This window comes from Panthera leo, chromosome B4, assembly GCF_018350215.1.
Source record: "Panthera leo isolate Ple1 chromosome B4, P.leo_Ple1_pat1.1, whole genome shotgun sequence".
In the NCBI taxonomy this organism is placed as follows: Eukaryota; Metazoa; Chordata; class Mammalia; order Carnivora; family Felidae; genus Panthera; species Panthera leo.
The window spans coordinates 16062483-16087968 of record NC_056685.1 but is presented as its reverse complement, the minus strand read 5'-3'; the positions used below and the strand labels follow the sequence as shown (position 1 = coordinate 16087968).

The window sequence follows — 25486 nt, the reverse complement described above, 5'->3', positions numbered from 1 at the left end:
ATAATTTCTTAACCCAGTGGTTATCAGACCTTTAATAGACCTGTATTCTAAATTTTCACATTTCTCCCCAAGCATGTTTTCACAGTAACTAATCCCATCCCTTAGAATCTGAGTAGTCTCTAGAGGCTCCACAGCTATTTCTAACTTTATCATAAGAGAAGCTAAAATTTGTCCATTACTTACTATAGCAAGTACTGTGTTAAGTGCTTTACATGTATCATATCCTTAAAACAACCCTAATGAAAACTAATGAAGAGAAGGCTATGCCAGGCCAGAGGATCCACACCTGAAAAAGCAGTGATATAAAACCAACAAAGAAACATGCCTTGAGAAACAAAAGTGGAACGTGAGGATGAAGAGGTAAGAAAGGAGCTAAATGCTAACAAGTTTTACATTCTAGGCTGAAAAGTCAAATTCCTGTGAAAGCTGTAGATTTACTGAAATGCCGTAATCACCGGAGCCATATGATTATATTATATTTTCGAAATATCACGATCAACCACCTAGAAAATTCCTGGGGACAGACTGGAGGCAGGGATAACAGTTGGAGGCTAATGTACTCATCTAAGAGCTCAGTGACCCAAACCTGCCCTAGCAGTGGCAATGAGAATAGAAAGGAGGGGAAGAATGAATGGAGGGAAAATGAATGTGGATTCAAGACCTGTTAGGAAGATAAAGCTCAGAGATTATAGCAACACCAGAATCCTTAAGGGCATGATCCGTGTGCTGGCACAGAGTAGACCATATGTGTCTGTTGTCTGGAACGTAGAAAATTACTACAGAAGTCAAGAATGACTCCCAAGAATCTAGACATACATGACTAAACTGAAGTACCAGTCATCAGCACAGAAGAAAAGAATACTTAAGGAAAGTTTAAATATGATTTTGAAAAAGCCAGACTTGAAGCATATTCATTTCCAGTAAAGAATCAGAATATCATGGGCACCTGGGTGGCTCAGTCGGTTAAGCGTCCGACTTCAGCTCTCAGCTCAGGTCATGATCTCGCAGTCCATGAGTTCAAGCCCCACGTCAGGCCCTGTGCTGACAGCTCGGAGCCTGGAGCCTGCTTCAGATTCTGTGTCTCCCTCTCTTTCGGCCCCTCCCCCGCTTATGCTCTGTCTCTCTCATTCTCAAAAATGAATAAATGTTAAAAAAAATTTTTAAAAAAGAATCAGAACATCATGTATTTTTATAAATATTCCTAATAACAACTCCATGAGGTAGATATTTTTATCCCTATTTACAAAGGTGGAAAGTGAACGCAGAGGGCTTCTGTACTTGTTCATGTCCATACCGTGCCCATTTATTAACAGCAAATGCTGCAGCTGCCATTTAAACCCAGAGCCCAAGGTCTTTCCATCACACCATACTGCAGGAGAATAGCATTAACATTTATGAAAATTAAACTGGCTGTGATTTATGATCCTGAATGGACTAACAAAACAGACTAAAACCATGTCCAAGTCTATAGGATATGAGCTGGTCCAAAGTACTCTGATTAGGAATGCAAAAGTACTATCACAAAAACAAAGATATGGTTTAGAAGAGGCAAGGTAATAATTCAGAGATGCCTCTAGGGTTTCAAATCAAGACAACTAATACAGTGTAAAATATTTACCATATAATGAAGGTAGAACCAGACTGGAAAATAAGTTCAGTTTTCTGATAGATTGATTTCTAGGTGATAACAAAATACCCAATAGAAATACAAGACTGGAGATGAAAAAAAAAAAAAAAATCAGTAATTCATTATTTGATAAATACTTATTGACTGCTTACTATGTATCAGATACTGTCCCTAAGATACTAGGGATAGAAATGAAATTTTCTCGGGGCGTCTGGGTGGCTCAGTCAGGTAAGCATCCAACTTTGGCTCAAGTCATGATCTCGCAGTCCGTGAGTTCGAGCCCTACATCGGGCTCTGTGCTGACAGCTCAGAGCCTGGAGCCTGTTTCAGATTCTGTGTCTCCCTCTCTCTCTGACCCTCCCCCATTCATGCTCTGTCTCTGTCTTAAAAATAAATAAACATTAAAAAAAAATAGAAATGAAATTTTCTCATCCTGTGGAGTTTGTATTTTATACAGGGAACAATCAATTAATGTCAAGTGGTTGAATACCATAAAGAAAAATAAAATGGAACAAGGAAACAGAATGAGAGGGTAGAAATGGATTTTTTTTTTATAGAAAGTAATTAGGGAAAGCTTCTCTTCGAAACTCATTTGAACACAGTCTTAAAGGATGTAATGGACATCAAGATCTTCAAATATTGGGGAGGAAGGCATTGCAAGCAAAAAAGACAGCACAATACAGAGACAGAGGCAGGGAAGAGCTCAGAGTGTTCTGACCCAAGAGGCTTAGAATGATAGAGTCTGGAGATCAAAATCATATCAGAGACACAGGAAGGGGCCTAAATGTAGACCACAATAAGGAATTTGCATTTCCCTGTAAGTTGATGGGAAGCTACTGGAGGGTTCTGAGCAAGTAAATGACATTATCTAAGATTTTTAAAAGATCACTGACTTTTTTGTATAAGAATTGACTGTAGGGGGCAATTGTGCAGCCCAACTAGAAGGCTCATGCCATAGTCTATGAGAGAGATATCAATGACTGGACTAGTAAGATAATAATGGTAAGGAAAGGAGAAGTGACTAAAGTAGAGCCAAAGATCTTACTGACAGAATGGATGTGGAATGTGAAAAAAGAAGAATCAATGATGACTCCTAGCTAGACATTAGAGATGAGTGACAGGAATATCGATGGTGCCATCTACTGAAACAGGCAAGAATGAAGAAAAGAGAAGGTTTAGGTAAGAAAACCAAGAACCATTTACCTCAATAGCCCATATTAAAGATAAAGAAACTGATGCACAGAACATCTAAGCAACTAGCCCAAGGTCACTGCTGGTAAGCAGCAAAGTTAGGAATTGAATTCAAGCAGTATAGTTCCAAGGTCTGAATTCTTAAAATTTTTTTTTTAACGTTTATTTATTTTTGAGACAGAGAGAGACAGAGCATGAACAGGGGAGGGTCAGAGAGAGGGAGACACAGAATCTGAAACAGGCTCCAGGCTCTGAGCTGTCAGCACAGAGCCCGACGCGGGGCTCGAACTCACAGACCCTGAGATGGTGACCTGAGCTGAAGTCGGACACTTAACCGACTGAGCCACCCAGGCACCCCCAAGGTCTGAATTCTTAATGCTAAGTTAAATTGTCTAGTAAGACTGCAAGAAGAAAAATGTCAAAAGAATTTCTAGAACTGAGCCTAAAGTTTGGTTCAACATTTGAAGGTCACAAAAGGAAAAGCCAGAAAGACTAAAATGGAGCTAAGCAGCAAATTAGAAAAAGTTTGGTGTCCTGGAAACCAACTGAATAAAGTATATCAAAGACGAAAACTAAGAGATCAACAAAGAGACTAGGAATTGACCATTAGATTTGGCAAGATGGAAGTCACTAGGGACTTTGAAATAAAAGCTCGATAGAATAAGTTATCGTTGTAATTCAACAGTTGAACTGAGCAAGAAACACAACATCCAAAATAAGATTAATTTATTCAATAAATGTTTGCTGAATGTTTTATTAGTGCAGACAGTGGCCTACATGCTTGGGATACAGTACTGAGCAAACCAAAAATCTCTGTCCTCTTAGAGCTCACATTCTAACAACACATTTCAGCATTTCTTCCAGGAAAAAGCTATGACCAGTATTTTGCCTCTTTGTATAAAATGTTACATTACATAAGTCAGATAGTGAATTTCTTTTTTTATTTTTATTTTTTTCAACGTTTTTTATTTATTTTTGGGACAGAGAGAGACAGAGCATGAACGGGGGAGGGGCAGAGAGAGAGGGAGACACAGAATCGGAAACAGGCTCCAGGCTCCGAGCCATCAGCCCAGAGCCTGACGCGGGGCTCGAACTCATGGACCACGAGATCGTGACCTGGCTGAAGTCGGACGCTTAACCGACTGCGCCACCCAGGCGCCCCCAGATAGTGAATTTCTGATTCACCATTTCAGTTTGTAAATAAAGCTAAAGACAGTTAATTTTGAAAAAGTACAAATACAACATTAAGTTATATTAAATCAAGTGAGTTAGTAGGACTGCTTTAATGTCACATACTCATTGATGGACAAAGAAGAAGGAATGTTGTTAAATTTATTCTACACACAGTATTCTACATATCATACTAGTAAAAAAGTTAACATGGGAGTCTAAAGGACTCTTTCCAAGAATTACTTACTGGGAGTCTCTGACAGGTCTCCTTAGGTAGCCTTTCATGATATTTTGATATATGGATCATGTGGAGCAAATTAATCCAAATACAGAACCGGACTAACTTTAAAAAGTAAGCTTCCCCAGGGGTGCCTGGGTGGTTTGGTCGGTTGGGCAGCCAACTCTTGATTTCGGCTCAGTTCACGATCCCGTGATTATGCGATGGAGTCCCACAGTGGAGCTCCGTGCGGACACTGGAGACTGCTTACGATTCTCTCTCTCTCTCTCTCTCTCTCTCTCTCTCTCTCTCTCCCCCCCCCCCAACCCACCCCTCTCCCCCGCACACATTCTCTCTCTCTGTAAAATATAATTAAAAAAAAAAGTAAGCTTTCCTGGAGCAAAGGAATGTTCCTACACTCAAGAAGCTTACTATCTAGTAAGCTCAAGTGAGACATTCTCAATTGAACATTAGGCACCTAATATGTTGCAACTAATAAAATAATTAAGAAACATAGTACAGAATGTAACTATCTTTAATACTAAATAATTTGGTGAAGACAGAAAGCATTGCAGGAGTTTGGAAAAGGGCAAAGATTCCAGTAGGCTAAAAGAGAGGTTCTCACCTGGGAGCTATTTTGTGCCCCCAGGGGACATTTAGTAATGTCAAAACTTTTAAAATCATGTGTGGGGGAGGGGGGGACGGCGGGTAGGCGCACTGGTCTCTACTGGGTAGAGGTCAGGCATGCTGCTAAACATCCTCCATTGCACAGGATAGGCTTCCCTACATTGCACAGGATAGGCTTGCAAAAGAAAGACATTTATCTGGTCCAAAATGTCAAGTGTCACTAAGAAACTTTAGGCTAGAGTAATCAGGAAATGATTGAAAAACGAGTTGGACCCAGAGCTGGCCTTTAATCATGGGCACGTGCAGCAATTTGGAAGCCATAATAATACAAGTTAAAGTATAAAGGCTGACAGAGCCTGTGTTTGAATTGGGTGGTAAAGGTACTGGGAGAGTTTGACTTTAAGAAATTTGTTTAACCCCAATATAAACGTGTGTTCAAAAAGTCAGTAGGATATAAAAGTGAATGTAGTTGAAAACTAGATTATATACAGCCATGAAAACTAGATAAAAGTTCTGGAAACCAAAGAAGCAGATATTAAGAAATTGTTTCAGGAGTTAAGCATCTGACTCTTGATTGAGGTCATGATCTCAAGGTTTGTGAGTTCAAGCCCTCCTTCAGGCTCCGCTTTGACAGCACGGAGCCTGCTTGGGATTCTCTCTCTCTCCCTCCCTACCCTTCCCCCATCTCTCTCTCTCTGTCAAAATAAATAAACTTAAAAAAAATTATTTTGAACATTTGCCCTAGAAATTACTGTAATGTTATAAAACTGCTTGAGAGCAGCAACCATGTCTTATTCATCACTCTCTTATGTCACCGAGGCAGTGTCCTGTAAATACAGATCTTCCTAGACTTATGAGGGGTTAGCTCTCAACCCACAGTAAGCTGAAAATATCCTAAGTCAAAAATGCATTTAATATACCTAACCTACCAAACATCACAGCTTAGCTTAGCCTACCTTAAATGTACTCAGAAAACTTACATTAGCCTACAGTTGGGCAAAATCATGTAATACAAAGCCTATTTTATAGTAAAATGTTGACTATCTCACGTAATTTATTGCATACTGTACTGAAAGTGAAAAACAGAATGGTTTTAAGGATGCAGAATGGTTCTAAGTATACGGGGAGTTTACCCTCACGGTTGCACGGCTAACGGGGAGCTGCAGATGGGAGCCACTGCCTCGCATCACGAGAGGGGATCATACCGACTGCATCTGGCTCTCCCGGGAAAAGATCCAAATTCAAAATTCAAAGTACAGTTTCTACTGAATGCATATCGCTATCACACCATCCTAAATTTGAAAATCGTTAAGTTGAACTACTGTGAGTCAGGGATCTGTGTGCTAAGTGCCTACTGAATTAAACGCGATTTTCCAATTATTTATTAAGTAATATTGGCTATCTCTAAAGTTCCACCCACTGATGATTTAGGACATTCATTGAAACTGGAACCAAAAAGAGCTATCATTTGGTAGGTGACTACTATAGAAAGGCACCATAGTAGACCCTCTACGCATATTATTTCATTGATCACAAAAATAATGTGTTTTTCCACTCTTTAAAGATGAGCACCCTGGGACTCAGAGAGCTTAAGTGACTTGCCTATGATTTCACTACAAGCTAGGCAGTGGCCAAGTGAACTCCTTTCTAGTCTTAACCCAAACCTCCAAGACTCAGTGACATACTCTAAGGAAGAGTTAAAAAGCAAAATTCAACACCTACCTTTTGTAGCTAAATTATACTAAAAAATAAAAAGCAAGTCTAAAAGGGTGTCCTTATATTTCTTTACTACGGTAGTTAGTCATGGTATCTGGCTTGCTTTCATTCCACACTTATATGCCAAACTGGTTCCTAAGTGCATTCAAATCACCCCAAAATTCTTCTCCAGGAAACTCAAAGTCCTGTAATTATTACCCTCAGACCAGAAACAAACAAAAAACTAACCTGTTGAGTCGGTACGATCAGGACCTAAGACCAACGACTCAGAAAACAGAAAAACAAAACAAAAAAGGCATTTCAAAATCAAAACGAATTAACATTCTCAGATTTAAGGTTCTCTTCCACGCCTCTTAAAGTACTGAGAGCCAGGCTAAAAAATGCAGCACAGTGGTTCCGGTCCTAAATTCGGTTCCAGTCGTTTCCAAGCATTCCATTTGCATCTCTCCTAACATTTTTGAGAATCAACCCTGCACCAGAAGCTCTCTCCTCTCTCTACAGTCAACAAAAATGTTTTTTAAATCCCCTAAGGAAACTAACCCAAAACATTCTCCTATTCCAAACGTTTAACATTTGTCCAGGGAAAACACTTTATTGGAGGGCTTATCATCCTACCCTAGGTGACATATTGCTCGGCTCTCAAACTCTCTTCTTCCAGAAGCACTGTCCCAGCACCAGATGCTACACCAGCTGTTCCTCCGAGGCCCTCGACATCAGAAGCAGTTCTTTTGAAACCCACAGTGCTAGTCCAAGGCCCATTTCGCAGGCTCTCTGAGTCCCATTTCTTTCAAAGAGGGTGAGCCAAGCCCCCAACCTCCTCCAAACTCTTTAAGAAGGAGCTTCGGGAAAGGAGAAGCGCTCAGCCCCGGCCAGCGGGTCAGGGGCGCCCGCACACAGCAGGCAGGGTGGGCTTGCACTCCGGCGCGGGGCGGACAGGGAGCGGCAAAAGCACTTACCAACATCCTGATCGAAGGGATTGGTGGCAAAGAGAGGCATCTCAGCTGCGTGCCCAGGCGTCCGCAGGGACTCCCCCTCGACACCACGGGAGTCGGGGAGCGACCTCGGAAGGAAGACTCCTCAGGCAAAAACAGCAACACAGACGGACTCCACGGGCTTGGGGACAGCTCCACCTCTCACCGACCCCCAGCAACCGCGGCAGCGGCGGCGGCGGCGGCGGCGGCGGCGGCGGCGGCAACAGCGGAGGCGCAGGCAAGGCCCCCGCCGCGCGGAGCCTGTCGGGAACCTAGGCGACCTCGGCGCTGCCTGCTCAGGACCTGCCCGGAACCTGCCCCGCCAAATCAGGCCCCACCAAAGAATCCCCTCTCCCGGACCCCCACTTGCGATCGGTCGTGCGCGAGAGTAGGAATAATGCCTGTGTTTTCTGCTTTTGCTTTGGCCAGGAGTCTCCGGAGGACGGGGTCCTCCAGGCGCGCCGAAGACGACTACCGAGCCCAGGCGTGAATCAGAGACCGAGAAAGAAAAAGGGTCGCGTGAGGACTGAGCCAGACCCCATGCCCGGCCCTGGCTCAGTCAGTTGTCATGATTTTATAGTCCCTCTTGAGGGGGGACGGAAACTCCTTCGTTGGGGGTCAGCTAAGTCAAAAAGCCGTGAGTTCAGTTCGCTGCCCGAGGTGACCAGAAACTTGCTTGGATGAAGTCATGTGAGCTGAACCGATTGGCCCGAATCCTCAAAGAGGGGAGTGTCAGGGCGCGCGGCTCCCTCGGAGAGGCTGAGGTAACGCTGGCACCTTCCCGAGAGTCCCCGGACGCCTGGCTTCTGAGTCTCTGTGGAAAGCACTTCTAGCTGGGCGTTGGCGCGCCTGACGAACTGTGCAGTCACTGAGCAGTTGTGGCGATTGGAAAATCAGTTTCACGCCCCAGGAATGTCTGCGAGAGCCGTCCCCGCCCCGCTTCCCAGACCCAGCCAAAAAAAAAAAAAAAAAAATCCAAACCAAAACCAACTGAGAAATGGGGCTAGAAATTGATGAGGGATTCCTAGCACCTCAGAATGTTGACTTGGTAACTTTATTTTTAAGTCTTTAACAAATTGTGTTTATGTCACGTAGAAATTTTAAGCAGCTTCCGGGGGGTTTTGTGTCCCACTTGGAACCAATTTAAAGAGCAGCTTGCGCATAAATTGGAATTCTGTGAATCGTACCGCCGGTTAGAGCCCTTAACACACGTAGCGTGTAAACAAATATTTCCAACTTGTCGGCGACGGGATCACTATGCAAGGCGGGCTTACAAAAATCCGTGGCGAATGAAATCTCACTGCTGAAAGTGAAAAACGCAAATTCAAGTAGCGTCCGGATACCTTGCGCCCATTCAGACAGGGACTGAAGGCTAAATTAATACAGTCTTCCTAAAGGAACTGTTTGAAAGGATGTTACAAAAGTAGGAACACCTTTGGACCCAGCAATTCTACTTTTTGGAATTTATCCTAAAGACAGTCTTGAAGGACACGAACAACGGTGTGCGTGGCAACGTGGCTTCTGATATCAAAGCGTCGTTCACCACTAAAATGCCCAATATAAATTACATCGCCTCCTGGTGCTTCAATTTTATTTTCTCATCTGTGAGAAGCAGGAACAATCATAGGGTTGTGAGCATGGAATGGATGAATACAAACCAAACCCTTAGGTGCCTAGCATGTAGTAAGCACTAAATAAACGTAAGTAATCATTATAATTAATATTGGTCAAGCAAATCATAGTACACACGATGTAGAAACTCCGCAGCCGTCGGAGGTGATGATGTAGATGTGTATTTACGTACAAAGACATCCAGATACGTAAGTTCTTTTTTAAATTTTTTTTTTAATGTTTTATTTATTTTTGAGACAGAGAGAGACAGAGCATGAATGGGGGAGGGGTAGAGAGAGAGGGAGACACAGAATCCGAAACAGGCTCCAGGCTCTGAGCTGCCAGCACAGAGCCCGACGTGGGGCTCGAACTCAGGGACCGCGAGATCATGACCTGAGCCAAAGTCGGCTGCTCAACCGACTGAGCCACCCAGGCGCCCCCAGATACATAAGTTCTTAAAAGCGGGTTACAAAAACACGTAAAATTACAGAATACGCCCAATTTTTAAAGCCTGAAATACATGAGACTATTATGACAGGGCTGTCTCTGAGTGGTAAGATTTGAGATATTTTCTTCTTTGTGCATGTTATGTTTTCCAAATATTTTCACGATGAGCCTCTATTTCTTTCAGAAGCAGAAAAAGAGTTAAAACACAACAGTGTAAAAAATGTAGCATATTACTAATACCACTTCTTAACATCTTGAGGAGCCAGTACCGAAAGCTTGTTTGTGTTTCATGATGGCAAGTATAAAATTATTCTAAAACATCACTATTGATAGGAAAAGCAGAACATTCTCTCTAAAACCGGTTCTTGGTGACTAATCTGATAGAATCAACTGACAGCTTGTCCATCTTAAGGTCCTGAGCAGTGTCTGGGGCACATTACCATAATCGCCCTGCATCAAAGCCAAATATTTATAAAAATGCGTTTGGACGTGCTTTGTGCTGCAATAAGGAGACTGAGTTGCCGTGTTGCTGGCGATAAGCTAGTGATCAAATTGTGCGAGCCTTGATCATCAGTATGTGAAAGCACTGGGAATAGTGAAGGAATTAGTTAGTCTTGATACCATTATCCTTGTCTTCCAACCTAAAAGAATTCCTTCAGCTATTTGGGACCTTTATAATTTATATGCTATAAATAATAGACATTTTTAAATGTAGAAATTTTAATATTGTCATGCTTAACATAAAAGTCAAATATAAAAAGTTAAATGGGTTTGTATTTTGAGGTTAGCTTTCTGTTATTATCCCTTAACACATTGAAACTGCAGGAGTTGGCACTTTTAAGATTACCAAAATTTTTAAAATCTAGAAATTACATATAATTTCTATAATACATGGGTTTAATAAATTCTGTGGTTAATTTTAAAATATTAGTTCCTTTTCTTTTTGGTGTGACATTGAAAATTCTTCTACAGTAAAAAATGATAGCAGTGTGCAAATGGAGTTGTTCCAGGGGATATCTATAATTTTAAAGTTTAGGAAAAGAAATATCCCAGGAAGATTATTCACACTAGTTCACACCCTCATCATCTCTTAGATGAATTATTACATCCACCTCCTATGTTTTTCTACTTTCTTACTGTTATGGATTGATTTGCATCCCACCCAAATTCATGTTAAAGCCCTACCCCGAAATGTGATGACATTTGGAGATGAAGCCTTTGGTAGATAATTCAGTAATTAGGTTTAGATGAGGTCCTGAGGGTGGGGCCCTCATGATGGGATTAGTGCCCTTTTTAAAAAAATTTTTTTTAACGTTTGTTTATTTTAAGGGAGAGAGATAGTGCGAGCAGTGGGAGGGGCAGAGAGAGGGGGAGACACAGAATCCGAAGCAGGCTCCAGGCTCTGAGCTGTCAGCACAGAGCTGGACGCGGAGCTTGAACTCAAGAACCGTGAGCTCATGACCAGAGCGGAAGTTGGACGCTTAACCGACTGAGCGCCCCCAGGTGCCCCAAGGGATTAGTGCCCTTTTTAAGAATAGGCAAGAGGGAGCTTCCTCTGTGAGGACACGGAAGGGAAGCCGGAAACAGAGTTCTCACCAGAACCTGAGCATGCTGGCCTCCTGATCTATTTCCAGCCTCCAAAAACAAATTTGTTGTTTAAGCTTCCCAATCTATGATCATTTCTTACAGCACCAGAGTTGACTGATACACCTACCTATCTCCAAACCATTCTCCAAACCCCTGCTGGAATGATTTTTTCTAACACAAACCTGATTGTGTCATTCCTATGGAATTCTCATATCCGTTCTTCAGTCGTTCAGTACATATTTATTAACACTTTATGTGTGCAAGGTACCATTCTGTATGCTGGAAATAACAAGGATAAATGCTGTATATGAGATAACCTCTTTTGGAGTATCTGCTATTTGGAGTATCTCCTGTTTGGAGAATAGTCATTAAGTAATTCCATGATTACAGGTATGCAGAGTAGTCTCCTACCTTCAGGATTAAATTCTGATTCTTTAGTAAGTATATCCTTACTGAAGTGGCCCCTGAGTATCTCATCTCTTCAGTCTTTTTTCATAGTCTCTCCTCTAACATTTGTGATGTTCCATGGTTTCCCTATCTTCAAACAAGCAAGTTTTTCTGCCTTTTCCGCTCTGATTCTATAACTTCTCTAAACCTCTTCTCAGATTTCACTTCCCTTTCTGGGCTTTCTGTACTCAGTACCTGACCAATAATAGGCACATGATAAATACATGTTAATTAGTTGGTTATTGGCGACCTCTGTCACAGCACTTAGTGGTATTATATTTATTCCAAGTGTCTTTATATAAAAACCACTCCAAAGTCTTGTTAAGGCAACGATAATCCTTTCTTTGATTACAAATCAGAAATTTAGTCAGTGTTCTGCAGGCACAGATTCCTTCTCTTCCACACAGTGTCAGCAGGGGTGCCTCAAAGTCTGGAATGATCCTACATCTTGGGGTTGCAATCACTGGAAAGCTTTTGCACTTACATGTCTGGCAATTGACGCTGGCAGTTGGCTAGGTCACTGGGGCTGTCAGCTAGAACTACATGGGACCTCCTGTGTGTCTCCTTTTTCTCCCAACATATTGGACCAAGCATTCCAAGAGATACGAAGACCTGAGGTAGGTAAGGGGCACAACATCATATCAGTCATATTCTATTGGACAAACAGTCACAATGTCTATAGTAAAAGGCACAGGAAATAAAACCCAATTTTTAAAAAATTTTTTCAGGGGCGCCTGGGTGGCTCAGTTGGTTGGGCGTCCAACTTCAGCTCAGGTCACGATCTCGCGGTCTGTGAGTTCGAGCCCTGCATCGGGCTCTGTGCTGACCGCTCAGAGCCTGGAGCCTGCTTCCAATTCTGTGTCTCCCTCTCTCTCTGCCCCTCCCCCGTTCATGCTCTGTCTCTCTCTGTCTCAAAAATAAATAAACGTTAAAAAAAAATTAAAAAAAATTTTTTTTTCAAAGATATCTATTTACTTTTGAGAGAGAGACAAAGAGAGACAGAGCATGATCAGGAGAGGAGCAGAGAGAGAGGGAGATGCAGAATCTAGGGCAGGCTCCAGACTCTGAGCTGTCAGCACAGAGCCTGACACAGGGCTCAAACTCATGAGCCATGAGTGAGATCATGACCTGAGCCGAAGTCAGATGCTTAACCGACTGAGCCACCCAGGTGCCCGAAACCCAATTCTTGATGGAAGGTCTATTTAAGAATTCAGGGACTATATTTGAAAGCTACCACAATAGTGTAACATTTTACTTGTTTGTATAGCTTTCGTCTGTGACTTACTTATCTCTACATTTCCATGGTAGGTGTCCCATAAATACATGTTAAATATGCTAAAGAAATAAAATTTGTCATGATTAAAGTAGCATATTTCCAATGGTATACTCATCAGCCATGAGGGAGTAACAGGACGTGGACTAATCTTTTTACCATAACCAAACAGAACACTGAATAAGATATATGAAACAATTGATTTCAAACATGAGACAACAGACTATAATCCCAAGGAGAAAGGGAACATGCAATTGGGAAAAGGGAGCCCTGCAATTGCTACAGCTTTCTGCCTAGAGTCAGTTTCTGGACTATGCTATAGGAAGGGGAACCCAAAAGGAACCAAATAGTCTTATTGTATTAAAGAGAGAAAAATCCGAGTTTAGGTAGGCTAAGGGGCTAGAGTTTGGAGGACAGGATACTAGTAGGGTACTATGTAGAAAAAGAGCTCTAGAAATCTGCACAGGAGTCCCCTTGAGATTATGGTTGAATGCTAATCTAGTCATGGGTCAGGTAGAGCTCTACAAGTCTAGCTGTATGCTGGAACTTTCAAGGAAAAAGCTATTTCCAGGGAACCAAAATCTGAAAAATCCCAAGAGTTTGTACAAGTATGGGAAGCATTTGGGTTCTCAAAGTCTGAAGAAACCCAATTGAATATATTGAGTATTTAATAGATAACCACAAAAAAGTAATGTCTTAGTAATGGGTAGTAGCCTAAAAGAAAAGGCTACTCTTTATCTGCTCCAAAAAAGCTTAAATGGTACTTCTTGAAAAGATCAAGACATGACCTAAATGAAGGATAAAACAAAGTATGAAATTAAAAGGAATGCTTCCCCCCCTCTTCTAAAATACAACATTCAAATATGTAAAATGGCTAGACTCCAAGAAAACCTACTGGACACATGAAGGCCCAGTCAAATGTGACTAATAACCAGTAGGGGAAATCAGTCCATAGAAACAGATCCAGAAATTAAATAGACAATTGAACTAACACATGGAAATGTTTAAAGAACTATTATAACTACGGTCAATAAACTTAATGATTTAAAAACAGATGAACATAATGAGAGAAAATAAAAGTTATCAGATATCAAAAAGAAGCCAATGGAATTTCTACAAAAATATAATACCAAGATGAAACTCAGGATTAACAGATTAGACACTGCAGAAGAAAAGATACAGAAATTTAAAGACAGATCAACAGAAAGGTTACAAATTGAAGTACATAGAAGAAAAAGACAAAAAAATATTAACAGAACTTCAATATGAAAGTATATGAAAATATGAAAGTATTATATGAAAGTACAATGTGTATAGTCTCATAGCAAGTAAGAAAAAGGGGGAAAATTTTTCAAATGTCCAATTTTCCTCTAAATTAATGAAAATTTTATCTCCACAGATCTGAGAATATGAGTGAATCCCAATCATAACTAACAATAATAAAAAATGACACCAAGGTACAACATGATCAAATTAGTGAAAATCAGCGATAAAGAGAAAATCTTAAAAGTGTGTGGAAAACAAAAAGACATAAAAAGGAATAAAAAAATTATAGTAGACTTCTAGTCAAACCATGCAAGATAAAAAAAAAAAAATAATACAGTGGAACAGTACCTTTAAAGTCCTGAAATTTAAAATTGTCAACCTAGAATTCTGTCAACAAAAATGTTTTTCAAAAATGAAGGTGAAATAAATACTTACATTAAAAACCCTCATCACCAGCAAACCTACACAATGAAAAGTGTTAAAACATACAAATGAAAATAATTTTAGGCAAAAGGAGTATGGTATCTATGATCTAAATCTTCATAGAACATCAGAATGGTCATGTGTGAATAAATATAAAGGATATTTCTACCTTTTAAAAATTTCTTTGAAAACAAAAATATCAACTGTATATTTTGGAGTCGATAACACAGGTAGAAATAAAATAAATGAAAATAGCGCAAAGGATGGCAGGAGGAAAATAGAAATGTAGTGTTGAAAGAGTCCTTATGTTACATATAAAGTAGCATAAATATTATTTGAAAAGAGATTGTGAAAAGTTAAAAACACATACCTTGGGGGCGGGGGGAAGCACCTGGCCAGCTCATTCAGTTAAGCGTCCAACTTTGCTCAGGTCATGATCTTGCAGTTCATGAGTTCAAGCCCTGCGTTGGGGTCTGTGCAGACAGCCCAGATTCTGTGTCTCCCTCTCTTTCTGACCTTCCCCTGCTCACACTCTTCTCTCTTTCTCTCTCTCTCTCTCAAAAATAAATAAAAAACATTAAAACATACCTTAAGTCCTAGAGCCATAGCCCCCCCCGAGAAAATCAAAAGAATATAGACAATGATAGAAATAAATGAAAAATTTTTAATTCAAATAATTTTTTAAAAGGCAGTAAAGGAAGGGAAAAAAACCCAAATGGGACAAATAGAAAACAAATAGTTTAAATCCAACCATATAAATAACTACACTAAATATAAAAGATCAAAATGTTCCAATTAAAATATAGAAATTGTCAGAGTGGATTTAAAAAAAAGCAAGATCCAACTATATGATGTATGATATAAGAAACTTGCTTTAAAAATAAAGACAAAGGTAGGTTAAAAGTAAATGAATGGAAAATGATGTATTTTGAAAATACTAAAGAAATCTCTGGTTGTATTAATATCTGACCAAATAAACTGAAAACCAGAAACTTCCAGGGATAATGAATGACATTTCATAGGGATGAAGGGATGGTTAACCAAGAAGACATAATTGTATTAAATATGTATCAACATAATGACAGAATTTGGGGAAAAAAAGGAAACAAAACTTACAAAACTGAAAGGAAAAATAGATACATCCATAGTATCTGTTGGCTATTTTAACACTCCTCTCAGATAAAGATAGAACAAATAGAAAATTAGTAATTACTTACTCATTAATTACTCAACTTATCAATTAACTTGACCTAAGTGACTTTTATAATGGCCCTGCAAGTCAAGCATTTTTGTCAAGTGGACACTGAACATTAACAATGTGCTGGGCCTTAAAATGACTCCATATAATTTAAAAGATAAAATCATACAGATTTTGTTCCTTGACTAAAACAGAATTAATTTAGGATTATAAGACAAAGTTACCTGGAAAATTGCAACTTATGTAAAAATTGACCCATGCGGTTATAAAGAAAAATCAGAAAATCAGAAAAATCAGAAAATATTTTGAACTGGATGAAAGTGAAAACACAACATGTCAAAATTGTGCGATGCAGTTATGTTGTTTAGAGGAATACTTTAAGCATTATATAATAGAAAAGAAAATCCAACATTAATCCCTTAAGGTAAAGAAGAAGTCAAACTAATTAGAAAAAAGGAAATAATAAAGATAAAACCAGGAACCAATGAAATAAAACACAAAGGGAAAATCAATAAAACCAAAACTTAAGCCTCTAAAAAGGTTAATAAAATGGATAAAACTCTACCTAGATCAAAGGATAAAGAGGAAACATGCAAATTACCAGTATACGGATTGAAAGAAGCAACACGACTACATACCCTGTAATTAAAACATCACAGGAATTAAGTGATATTAAATTAAAACACCCATAAAGGAATATTCTTAAACTCTATGCCAATACATTTGAGAACATAGTTTGAATGGAAAAAAACAAAACAAAACAAAAAACCCTTGAGAGATACAAACGGGCACAACTCGGTCAAAAAGAAACAGCAAACCTGAAAAGATATATATCAATAATAGAAATTAAATTCTTAAAAACTCTCTACAAAAACCTTCAGGCCCATGAATTCAGTAGTTAATCCTAATTCATCAAACTTGTTAGGAAGAAATAATCTCAAATCTATACAAAATCTTTAGAAAATACACATGAAGGACAGTTTCATACTTATTTTATGAGACCAACATTATCCTGATAGCAAAATCAAATGACATATTATAAGAAAACTTCAATATCTTTCATTAACATAATATAATAATTCTTTAAAAATAGAGATTTACATTATTGGAAAAAAAAATAGAGATTTACAGCAATATATAGAAACAAAAATGTATCATTGCCAGAGTGTATCCTAGGAATACAAAGTTACTTGAGCTTTTGAAAATCAACAGGGTTCACCATTTTAACAGAATGTAAGAGAAAAACCATATGAGATAATAGACGCAGGAAAATATCTGAGAAAATTCAAAAGCCTTTGTGATAAAAACTCAGCAAAGAGGGCGCCTGGGTGGCTCAGTCGGTTAAGCAGCCGACTTCGGCTCAGGTCGTGATCTCACGGTCCGTGAGTTCGAGCCCCGCGTCGGGCTCTGTGCTGACAGCTCAGAGCCTGGAGCCTGTTTCGGATTCTGTGTCTCCCTCTCTCTGACCCTCCCCCGTTCATGCTCTGTCTCTCTGTCTCTCTCTCAAAAATAAATAAACGTTAAAAAAAAAAATTAAAAAAAAAAAAAACTCAGCAAAGAATAGAAGAAACCTTTCTCAACCTGACAAAGGGCCTCTTTGAAAAACTTAAAGCTAACATCTTACCTAATGGTGAAGGAAAATGGTGTTTCTATGATAAACAATACAAGAATATCCATTTCATACTACAGTAAATATTATGGTGGCGTTAGTACTAAAGTCAAGAAAAAAATAAAAAGAATATAGATCTCAGACTTCACCTCTGGTCTAGATGGAGTAACACAGGCTAGATTTATCTTCCTGCCTGAAACAACCGAACTGGAGAAAATGTATGAACAACAGTTCTTATGACACTGGACATCAAACAACAAAGGGCAATGATCAGTGGGAGATGGGACACAAATGAAGAAAGCCTTATGATTGCCCTAGCTTACTAGACTGATTTTTCAAGGCCATCACATACAGCATTAGTCTTCTTGAGATGAGGAAACAGCTGAGAGGGGCCAAGGCTAAAAAAGTTTGCAAGGAAGAGTACTGGAGACATGGCTGGAACACAGAAGATTCCATCACTGGACCAGATAAAATACACCATGTCTAACATTCAATACAAAATTAACTAGCTGTCCATAAGAAAACTCCTTTAAGTATAAGAGTATATCATGGCATATAAAGATATACCATGCTAACACTAATCAAAAGAGAGCTGAGATATCTATATTAATATCAGACAAAGTAGGTTTCAGATCAGAGAATATTACCAGAGATACAGAATGTCATTTTATAATGAAAAAGGGGTTAATAATAGAACATCCCCTCTATGGTTTTGCATATAATAAAAGAATTTCAAAGAACGTAAAACAAAAACTGATGGAACTTCAAGGAAAAACAGACAATTCCACAATTATAGTTGGAAATTACAACTCTCTTGTTCCAACAGTGATAGGTCAAGTAGACAGAAAATGGGTAAGGCTGTAAAGACTTGAACAATACTATCAACCAACTTAACCTAATTGAAACTGATCAAACACCACATCCAGCAAGAGCTGAATATTCTTTTCAAGTGCCCATGACATACAAAAAACAAATCTCAATAAATCTGAAAGCATTCAAGTCAAACAAGTATATTCTCTGATTACAATGGAATTGAATTAAAAATAAATAATAGAAGAATACTTAAAAGTCACCAAATATTTGGAAACAAAATAACACCCTTCTAAATAACCATTGGTCAAAGGAGAAATAAAACTGGAAATTAGAAAGTATTTTGAATGTCATGAAAATGAAAACCTATCCAAATTTGTGGAAAGCACTTAAAGCAATACTTAGAGGGATATTTATAATATAGCATTTTTCTAGAAAAGAAGAAAGGTCTCATCAATTATCTCAGCTTTCATTTTAAGAATCTAATAAAAATAGCAAATGAAACCTAAAGTAAGCAGAGAAAGGAAAAACATCAAAGAGGAAAACAATAGGAAAAATAAAACTAAAAACTAGGGTTTTTTTTGGAGATAAAACTGATTATAGTCAGACTGATGAGGAAAATGAAAAGATACAAATTACCAATTTCAGGAGTGAGGGAAATGACCACACTACAGATATTAGGATAATAATGGAATTTTATACCTATAAATTGAGTAACTTAGAGGAAATGACAAATTCCTTCAAAGGCACAGATTACTAAAGCTCAAAAAGAAATAGTTAACTTGAATAGATCTTTTTCTAGTAAAGAAAGGTAATTGCTTGTTAAAAACCTTCAACAAAATTAATTTCAGGCCTACATGAATTCACTGTGGATTACAAAGGAGTATGAGGAAATTGGGAATTGGAGGTTGATAAGCTATTTTCATTATTTTGAGAGTAGTAATAGTTTCATTGATGCACATGTATGTCAATACTTATTGAATTGCACATTTTAAATATGTACAGATATTGTATGTTAATTAGACCTCAATAAAGCAATGAAGATTACCAGAAATGGGGCCCCTGGGTGGGTCAGTGAGTTAAGTGTCTAATCAGCTCAGGTCATGATCTTGTGGTTCGTGAGTTCAAGCCCTGCGTCGGAGTGTGTGCTGACAGCTCAGAGCCTGGAGCCTATTTCAGATTCTGGGTCTCCCTCTATGCCCTTCCCCTGCTTGTGCTCTCTCTCAGTCTCTCTCAAAAAAAACAAATAAACATTAAAAAATATTTTTTTAGGGGTGCCTGGGTGGCTTGGTCGGTTAAGCGTCTGACTTCGGCTCAGGTCATGATCTCACGGTCCGTGGGTTCGAGCCCCGCGTCGGGCTCTGTGCTGACAGCTCGGAGCCTGGAGCCTGTTTCACATTCTGTGTCTCCCTCTCTCTCTGCTCCTCCCCTGTTCATGCTCTGTCTCTGTCTCAAAAATAAATAAACGTTAAAAAAAAAAAAATTAAAAAAAAAATATTTTTTTAATTACCAGAAATTTATCCTTCATGACAATTTATAGTTTTGATGAAAAGTTTCAGAGTATCATTTAAAATACAAGTGAAGGTAAAAATGTTTGAAAACCAAGGCCTCAACCGATTCTCCAACAACCAGATTGCCCCAGTCTCTCCTTATATATAATTCTGGAACAGCTGCCTCTTCGTTTAACATCTTTTTGAGCAAATTGGACCAATCTGTCTAATGCCATGGTCTATAAATAACGTTTTCACAACAAACCCTAGTTTTATAGTAAATATAAACTCCCTTGATTTATTATACCTCAGCTTGTCATTTCCACTTTTGCCCCATTTCCTATTACAAAGATCATATATTTTCTTTAACCAAATAACTGCCAAAGACTGGGTAACTAGATTAGTAACACTCACCAGCTGGTCTGGGTTTATGGTGATTCTGCTGACTCTGTTTGCAGCTGGTGTATACTGAAGGATCTTTGAAAAGAGCCTCACTAAGGAATCTGCTCCTCTCCAGCCTTTACCATTCAAAGAATTTTCAGAGGCTTTCATGCCTATTAAAGTAAGACACAGATTTTTTTTTTTTTTAAATCAGGCACAGACTTTTAAAACAAGTGACTCCAATTTTGAAGGTAGTTCATTTCTGGGAACTAGAATGTCTAGGGACATTGATAGGAAGAAAAAAAGGCATTTTCGTCCTAAGTTCCCTGTACTATATCTGTGTGTATGTAGAACATGTTCCCCAAAGGAACAATTAAAATACTATTTTTATATTATGTTTAGTCTGACATAATTAATATTTGTAATAGCATATGTGTTTAGTTTCATTTTCATGATCAGTTTTGCCAGGTATGAAATAATTCTTCAGGAATGAAGTTCTCATGTAAAATAGTAAACCTATTGAACAGAAGGATTTTACTTAAGAAGATTTGACTTTCAGCTGGTGGCCTAGAACCAAGTTTGTACAATTGATTCTACTTTTGAGGAGATTCTAGGTAAGCTCTAGGTAAAAACAACACTGATGCCTCAGTTTTCACATCAAAAAAATCAAATGAACTCCAATATTCCATCCAAGCTACATTGCTCAATTTATCATTTTCTACATTAATTCCTCTGTGTTGAAGAGGTTTCTCATTCTTCACATTTCAGTTCTCATTCTCTTTCTTTGTATTTGCTTTTAACTATCCTTCCATTCATTACTCACTTAGGTAGTGCTTTACAAATACTCTACTCTTGAATCCAACTGCCTTCTTCCCTCTTGTAGCCATTCCTATTGTGATACCTACAAATAGAAAAACTGGTTAAAATTTGAAATTGTTTTTTCTCTTAAATTAAGGATATCACTTCCCATTAATGATATCATTGCCCTTATCCTATTGAAATAACCACACCAAGCCTAGTCAGATTTTATCACTAAATGCTAAAGACATGCATGACAGATCACTAACATCACTAACACTGTCACTAACTCTATCTGATTTTAAGATTTGTTATAAAGCTATGATAATAATTTTAAAAAGCTATGCTAGACAAGATGACATCGTACTTGTGTAAGGATAGATAAATCTATGGAACTGAATAGACATTTCAGAAATATAACTATACATATATAGACAACACATTTTTGACAAAGGTACAAAGGCAACTCAGTGGAGAAAGGATAGATTCTCAATAAATGGTGCTGAACATTATCAATAAGCAAAAATATGAACTTCAATCTATATCTCACACCATATACAAAAATTAACTCAAAGTAGATTAAAAACCTAACTGTAGAATTTCAAACTACTAATCTTCCACAACAAAACTGCACAAAGTCTCTTGTGACCTTGGGTCAGGCAAAGATTCTTAGATATGACCCCAAAAAACACAACCTATCAAAGAGAAAACTTGGTAAATAGAACCCTGTCAAAATTAAGACTTTGTACTGTTTGAAAGACACTGTTACGAGAATGAAAAGCAAACCATAAATGGGAGAAAATATTAGCCCATCATATATCTGATAAAAGACTTATATCCAGAATCTATAAAGTACTCTCAAAACTTACTGAGAACACAGCTTCACCACTAAGAAAATGGGGAATAGATTTGAAAAGTCTCTAAAGCTAAGAAATATACAATTGAAAAATAAGCATGTGAAAAGAAGCTCAGCATCATTAGTCACTAGGGAAATGAAAAATTAAAACCACAATAAAGGGGCGCCTGGGTGGCTCAGATGGTTGAGCGACCAACTTCGGCTCAAGTTATGATCTCACGGTTCATGAGTTCAAGCCCCGCATCAGTCTTTGTGCTGACCGCTCAGAGCCTGGAGCCTGCTTCTGATTCTGTGTCTCCCTCTCTCTCTCTGCCCCTCCCCCACATGTGCTCTGTCTCTCTCTGCCTCTCAAAAATAAAGAAAACTAATAAAAAAAATTTTAAACCACAATAAAATAGGGATACCAGGGGGGCTCAGTTGGTTGAATGTCTGACTCGATTTCAGCTCAGGTCATGCCCAGGGTCGTGGGATCAAGCCCTGTGTCAAGCTTCACACTGAGCATGAAGCCTGCTTAAGATTCTCTCTCTCTCTCTCTCTCTCTCTCTCTCTCTGTCTCTCCCTATTACCCCTCTCCCCTGCTCATGCTCTCTCTCTCTCAAAAAAAAAATTAATTAAAACAATTTTAAATTAAAGACAAATAAATAAAACCATCTTTAAAAAAACACAGTAAGACAGCACAACATATCTATTAAAGTATGTAAAAATCTAAGACTGACCATACCAAATATTGGCCAGGATATGGAGAAACTGAAACTCTTAAATATAGCTATTTGGAATGTAAAATAGTACAACCACTTTTGAAAACACTTTAGCAGTTTTCTTAAAAAGTTAGACATACATATGTGAACTGGTCACTCCACTGCTAAGTATATACCTAAGAAAAATGAAAATGTATCTCCACAAAAGACTTGTTAAAAGATGTTCATGCCTCTTTATTTGTAACAGGGAAAAAAGAACCCAACATCTAAACATGAACAGATAAATAAATTACGTGGTGAATGGATTAATAAATTGTGGTATATCCATACAGAGGTATACTGCTCGGCAATAAGAGAATGAATTACTGACATACATCACCCGAATCTTAAATTAGGGTTCAGCTACAGAATTTGTGGGACACAGTGCAAAGTGAAAATATAGTCCCTCTTATTCACAAATTATTAAGAATTTCAAAACAGAAAGAAGAGCATTCAATTAAAACAGCATTAAATCAAGCACCAGGCCCTTTTGAGCACAGGACCCCATGGGACTGCAGAAGCTGCATGCCCATGAAGCTGGACCTGCTCAAAATAATTATTCTGAGTAAAATAAGCCAGACAGAAAAGAGTATATAATGTATGATTTCATTTATAGAAAATTCGTGAAAATGCAAACTAATCTGTAATGAAAGAAAGCTGATCAGTGGTTGCCTGGGGACGATGTGGGGTGTGATAGGAGGGGGGCATTGAAAAAGGAACACAGAGAAACTTTTTGAGATGATGGATATGTTCACTATCTTGTCTGTGATCAAGGTTTCGTTGACAATACGTAGGTCAAAGTTTATGAAGTTGTACACTTTAAATACATGCACTATGCTGTATGTCAGTTATATCTCAATAAAGCTACTAAAAATTGCAAAACTAATTGGCCTTTGAAAAGGATTTTAAAAAATAGAGTTCATGATCTCTGATATGCAATTCTGCTCCCAGACAAAATACATGCAAGCATAAGTTTAGTTAAAACAGAAGACAATATATAATTTACTGCTAAAATGAATGATGCATTATCAACACAAACTGTTTTAGCTGGGAAAGAACAAAGGGTTCAATATAAGTTGAAGTGGTCAGGGAAAGCCACTTGAAAGAACTGGTATTAAATGCAGCCTTGGAGAGTGAATGCAATTTACACAAGGGGAAATAGCACTTTTGTAGGATGAAAAGAATGCAAAATTTGATTAAAGTTTATCCAGATCAGTTTACGGACAATGAATAGACCTGCTTAGTTGGATCACAGTATTTTGGGGACAGATACCTACTAAGAGATAATGTTTGATTGGCTCCCTTGGGCTCAGATTATGGTAGAGAGCTCTAAAATCAAGCTAAGTCATCAGTTTTTATCCTAAAGGCAAGGACTAATCCAGGGATTGATAAAATCAAAGATGTTTTGATAAATCACACAAGGTTGTATGTTAAGTGCTTTTCCAAACCTTCTTTGCTGTCAAGACATCTCACTTTCAATTAGGTTCCCTACCTCAACTTTCTGTTCCCTACCTCAGAATACCTCCACCTCCATTTCCTTCATTCTTGAGAAAGAAGTGTCTTTTCTCTTTTCAAAACCTAATTCCTCCATCTATCTTAATTTCTCATCTCCCCACAGTCAGAGGATCTTGCTTCATAAATAGCCTATTTCGCATAGACCATCTCTCCCTGTTTTCTGGCACCTTCACTTCAGCAAATAAACAAAAATCTTTCCCTGACTCTATTGTGTCTCAAGAAGTCTCCTCAGTCATTCCTGTCTTCATGCTGAAACTGACCACACCAACCTAGTTTTGGCCTTTGTTACTTCCCTCCTAGAAGACGATTGATTTCATCTCCTGCCGCCTAATTCATCTTTTGAAAAGAGGTTTCTTTAACATGATTTTCCTTTTCACAAGTCTTCAGAAGTTCACTGCTGCCTTTTCAAATAGTGTGTTTCTCAACATGTTTCTTCTATTCTTTCTCCTGATATTTTTAAGGTTTAGTCAAAATGTGCAATTCGCTTTTCCTCAGGTTTGTTTTGTCCTGCCTCCATGTTCATGGTGAGCCCTCAGCCTGCAATATACTCTTGCAATTTGTCGGAATCACACTCATTTTTCAAGTATTCAATGGTGGTTTCTTGCACAAAGCCTTTTTGGATCCCCCAAACAAGGTATGTTTTCTGACGGCTCTTTAACTCTCGTAGCACTTTGTGATTTATTTTATTTTGTCTGTTGATGGACATGTGGATTATTTTCAGTTTGGGGTTACTATGAATAAAGCTGTTATGAACGTTTGTGTCGAAGTCTGTGGGGACCTGTTTTTGTTCTCTTGGTTAAATAACTAGTAATGAGATTGTTGGGTCATATGGTAACCAAGAGTGTGTTGATCTTTTTAAAGAAATTACCAAACTGTTTTCCCAAGTGTTATTCTCTTTAGCCACGTATGAGAATGCCAATTGCTCCACATCCTTGTCAACATTTAAAAAGTAGTGATACCTTACTGTGGGTTTGATTTGCATTTCCCTGATGACTAATAAGATTGGGTGTCTTTGTGCATACTATTGTTATTTATATATCTTTTCTGCAAAGAATCTGTTCACATCTTTTGTTCATTTAAAAAAACTCAGTTTATTATTTTTTTAATTTTTAAATGTTTATTTTAGAGAGAGAGAGCATGAACAGGGGAGTGGCGACAGAGAGGAAGACAGAATCCGAAGCAGGCTCCAGAGCTGTCAGCACAGAGCCTGACGTGGGGCTTGAACCCACGAACCACGACATCATGGCCTGAGCCAAAGTTGGATGCTCAACCAACAGAGCCACCTGGGTGCCCTGGTTTGTTATTTTTTAATTTTTTTTTTTGAAGTTTATTCATTTCGAGAGAGACAGAGAAAGCAAGCAGGGGAGGAGCAGAGAGAGAGAGAGAGAGAGAGAGAGAGAAAATCCCAAGCAGGCTCTGCACTGTCAGCACAGGGCCCAATGTGGGCTTGAACCCACAAAACGCGTGAGACCATGACCTGAGCCGAAACCAAGAGCCAGATGCTTAACTGACTGAGCCA

The 25486-nt window shown here is 38.6% G+C and overlaps 1 protein-coding gene and 1 long non-coding RNA gene across 4 annotated transcripts in view; one reads left to right on the top strand and one right to left on the bottom strand.

The window, feature by feature from the left end:
* STAM (signal transducing adaptor molecule) overlaps positions 1–7723 on the bottom strand; it is a 76661-nt gene extending 68938 nt beyond the window's left edge. For both annotated transcript variants that reach the window (XM_042945028.1, XM_042945029.1), the window contains exon 1: positions 7505–7723. In XM_042945028.1, the coding sequence (XP_042800962.1) occupies positions 7505–7544 (40 nt within the window). In that variant the 5' untranslated portion in view covers positions 7545–7723. The remainder of the gene's footprint in view (positions 1–7504) is intronic.
* Positions 7724–8016: 293 nt separating this feature from the next.
* LOC122223913 lies at positions 8017–25131 on the top strand. 2 transcript variants are annotated; one of them, XR_006204575.1, is made up of 4 exons: positions 8017–9219; positions 20521–20675; positions 24463–24601; positions 25094–25131. It is a non-coding gene; the product is annotated as an uncharacterized LOC122223913 (long non-coding RNA). The 2 variants fall into 2 exon arrangements; XR_006204574.1 differs by lacking the exon at positions 20521–20675.
* The last annotated feature ends 355 nt before the right edge of the window (positions 25132–25486 follow it).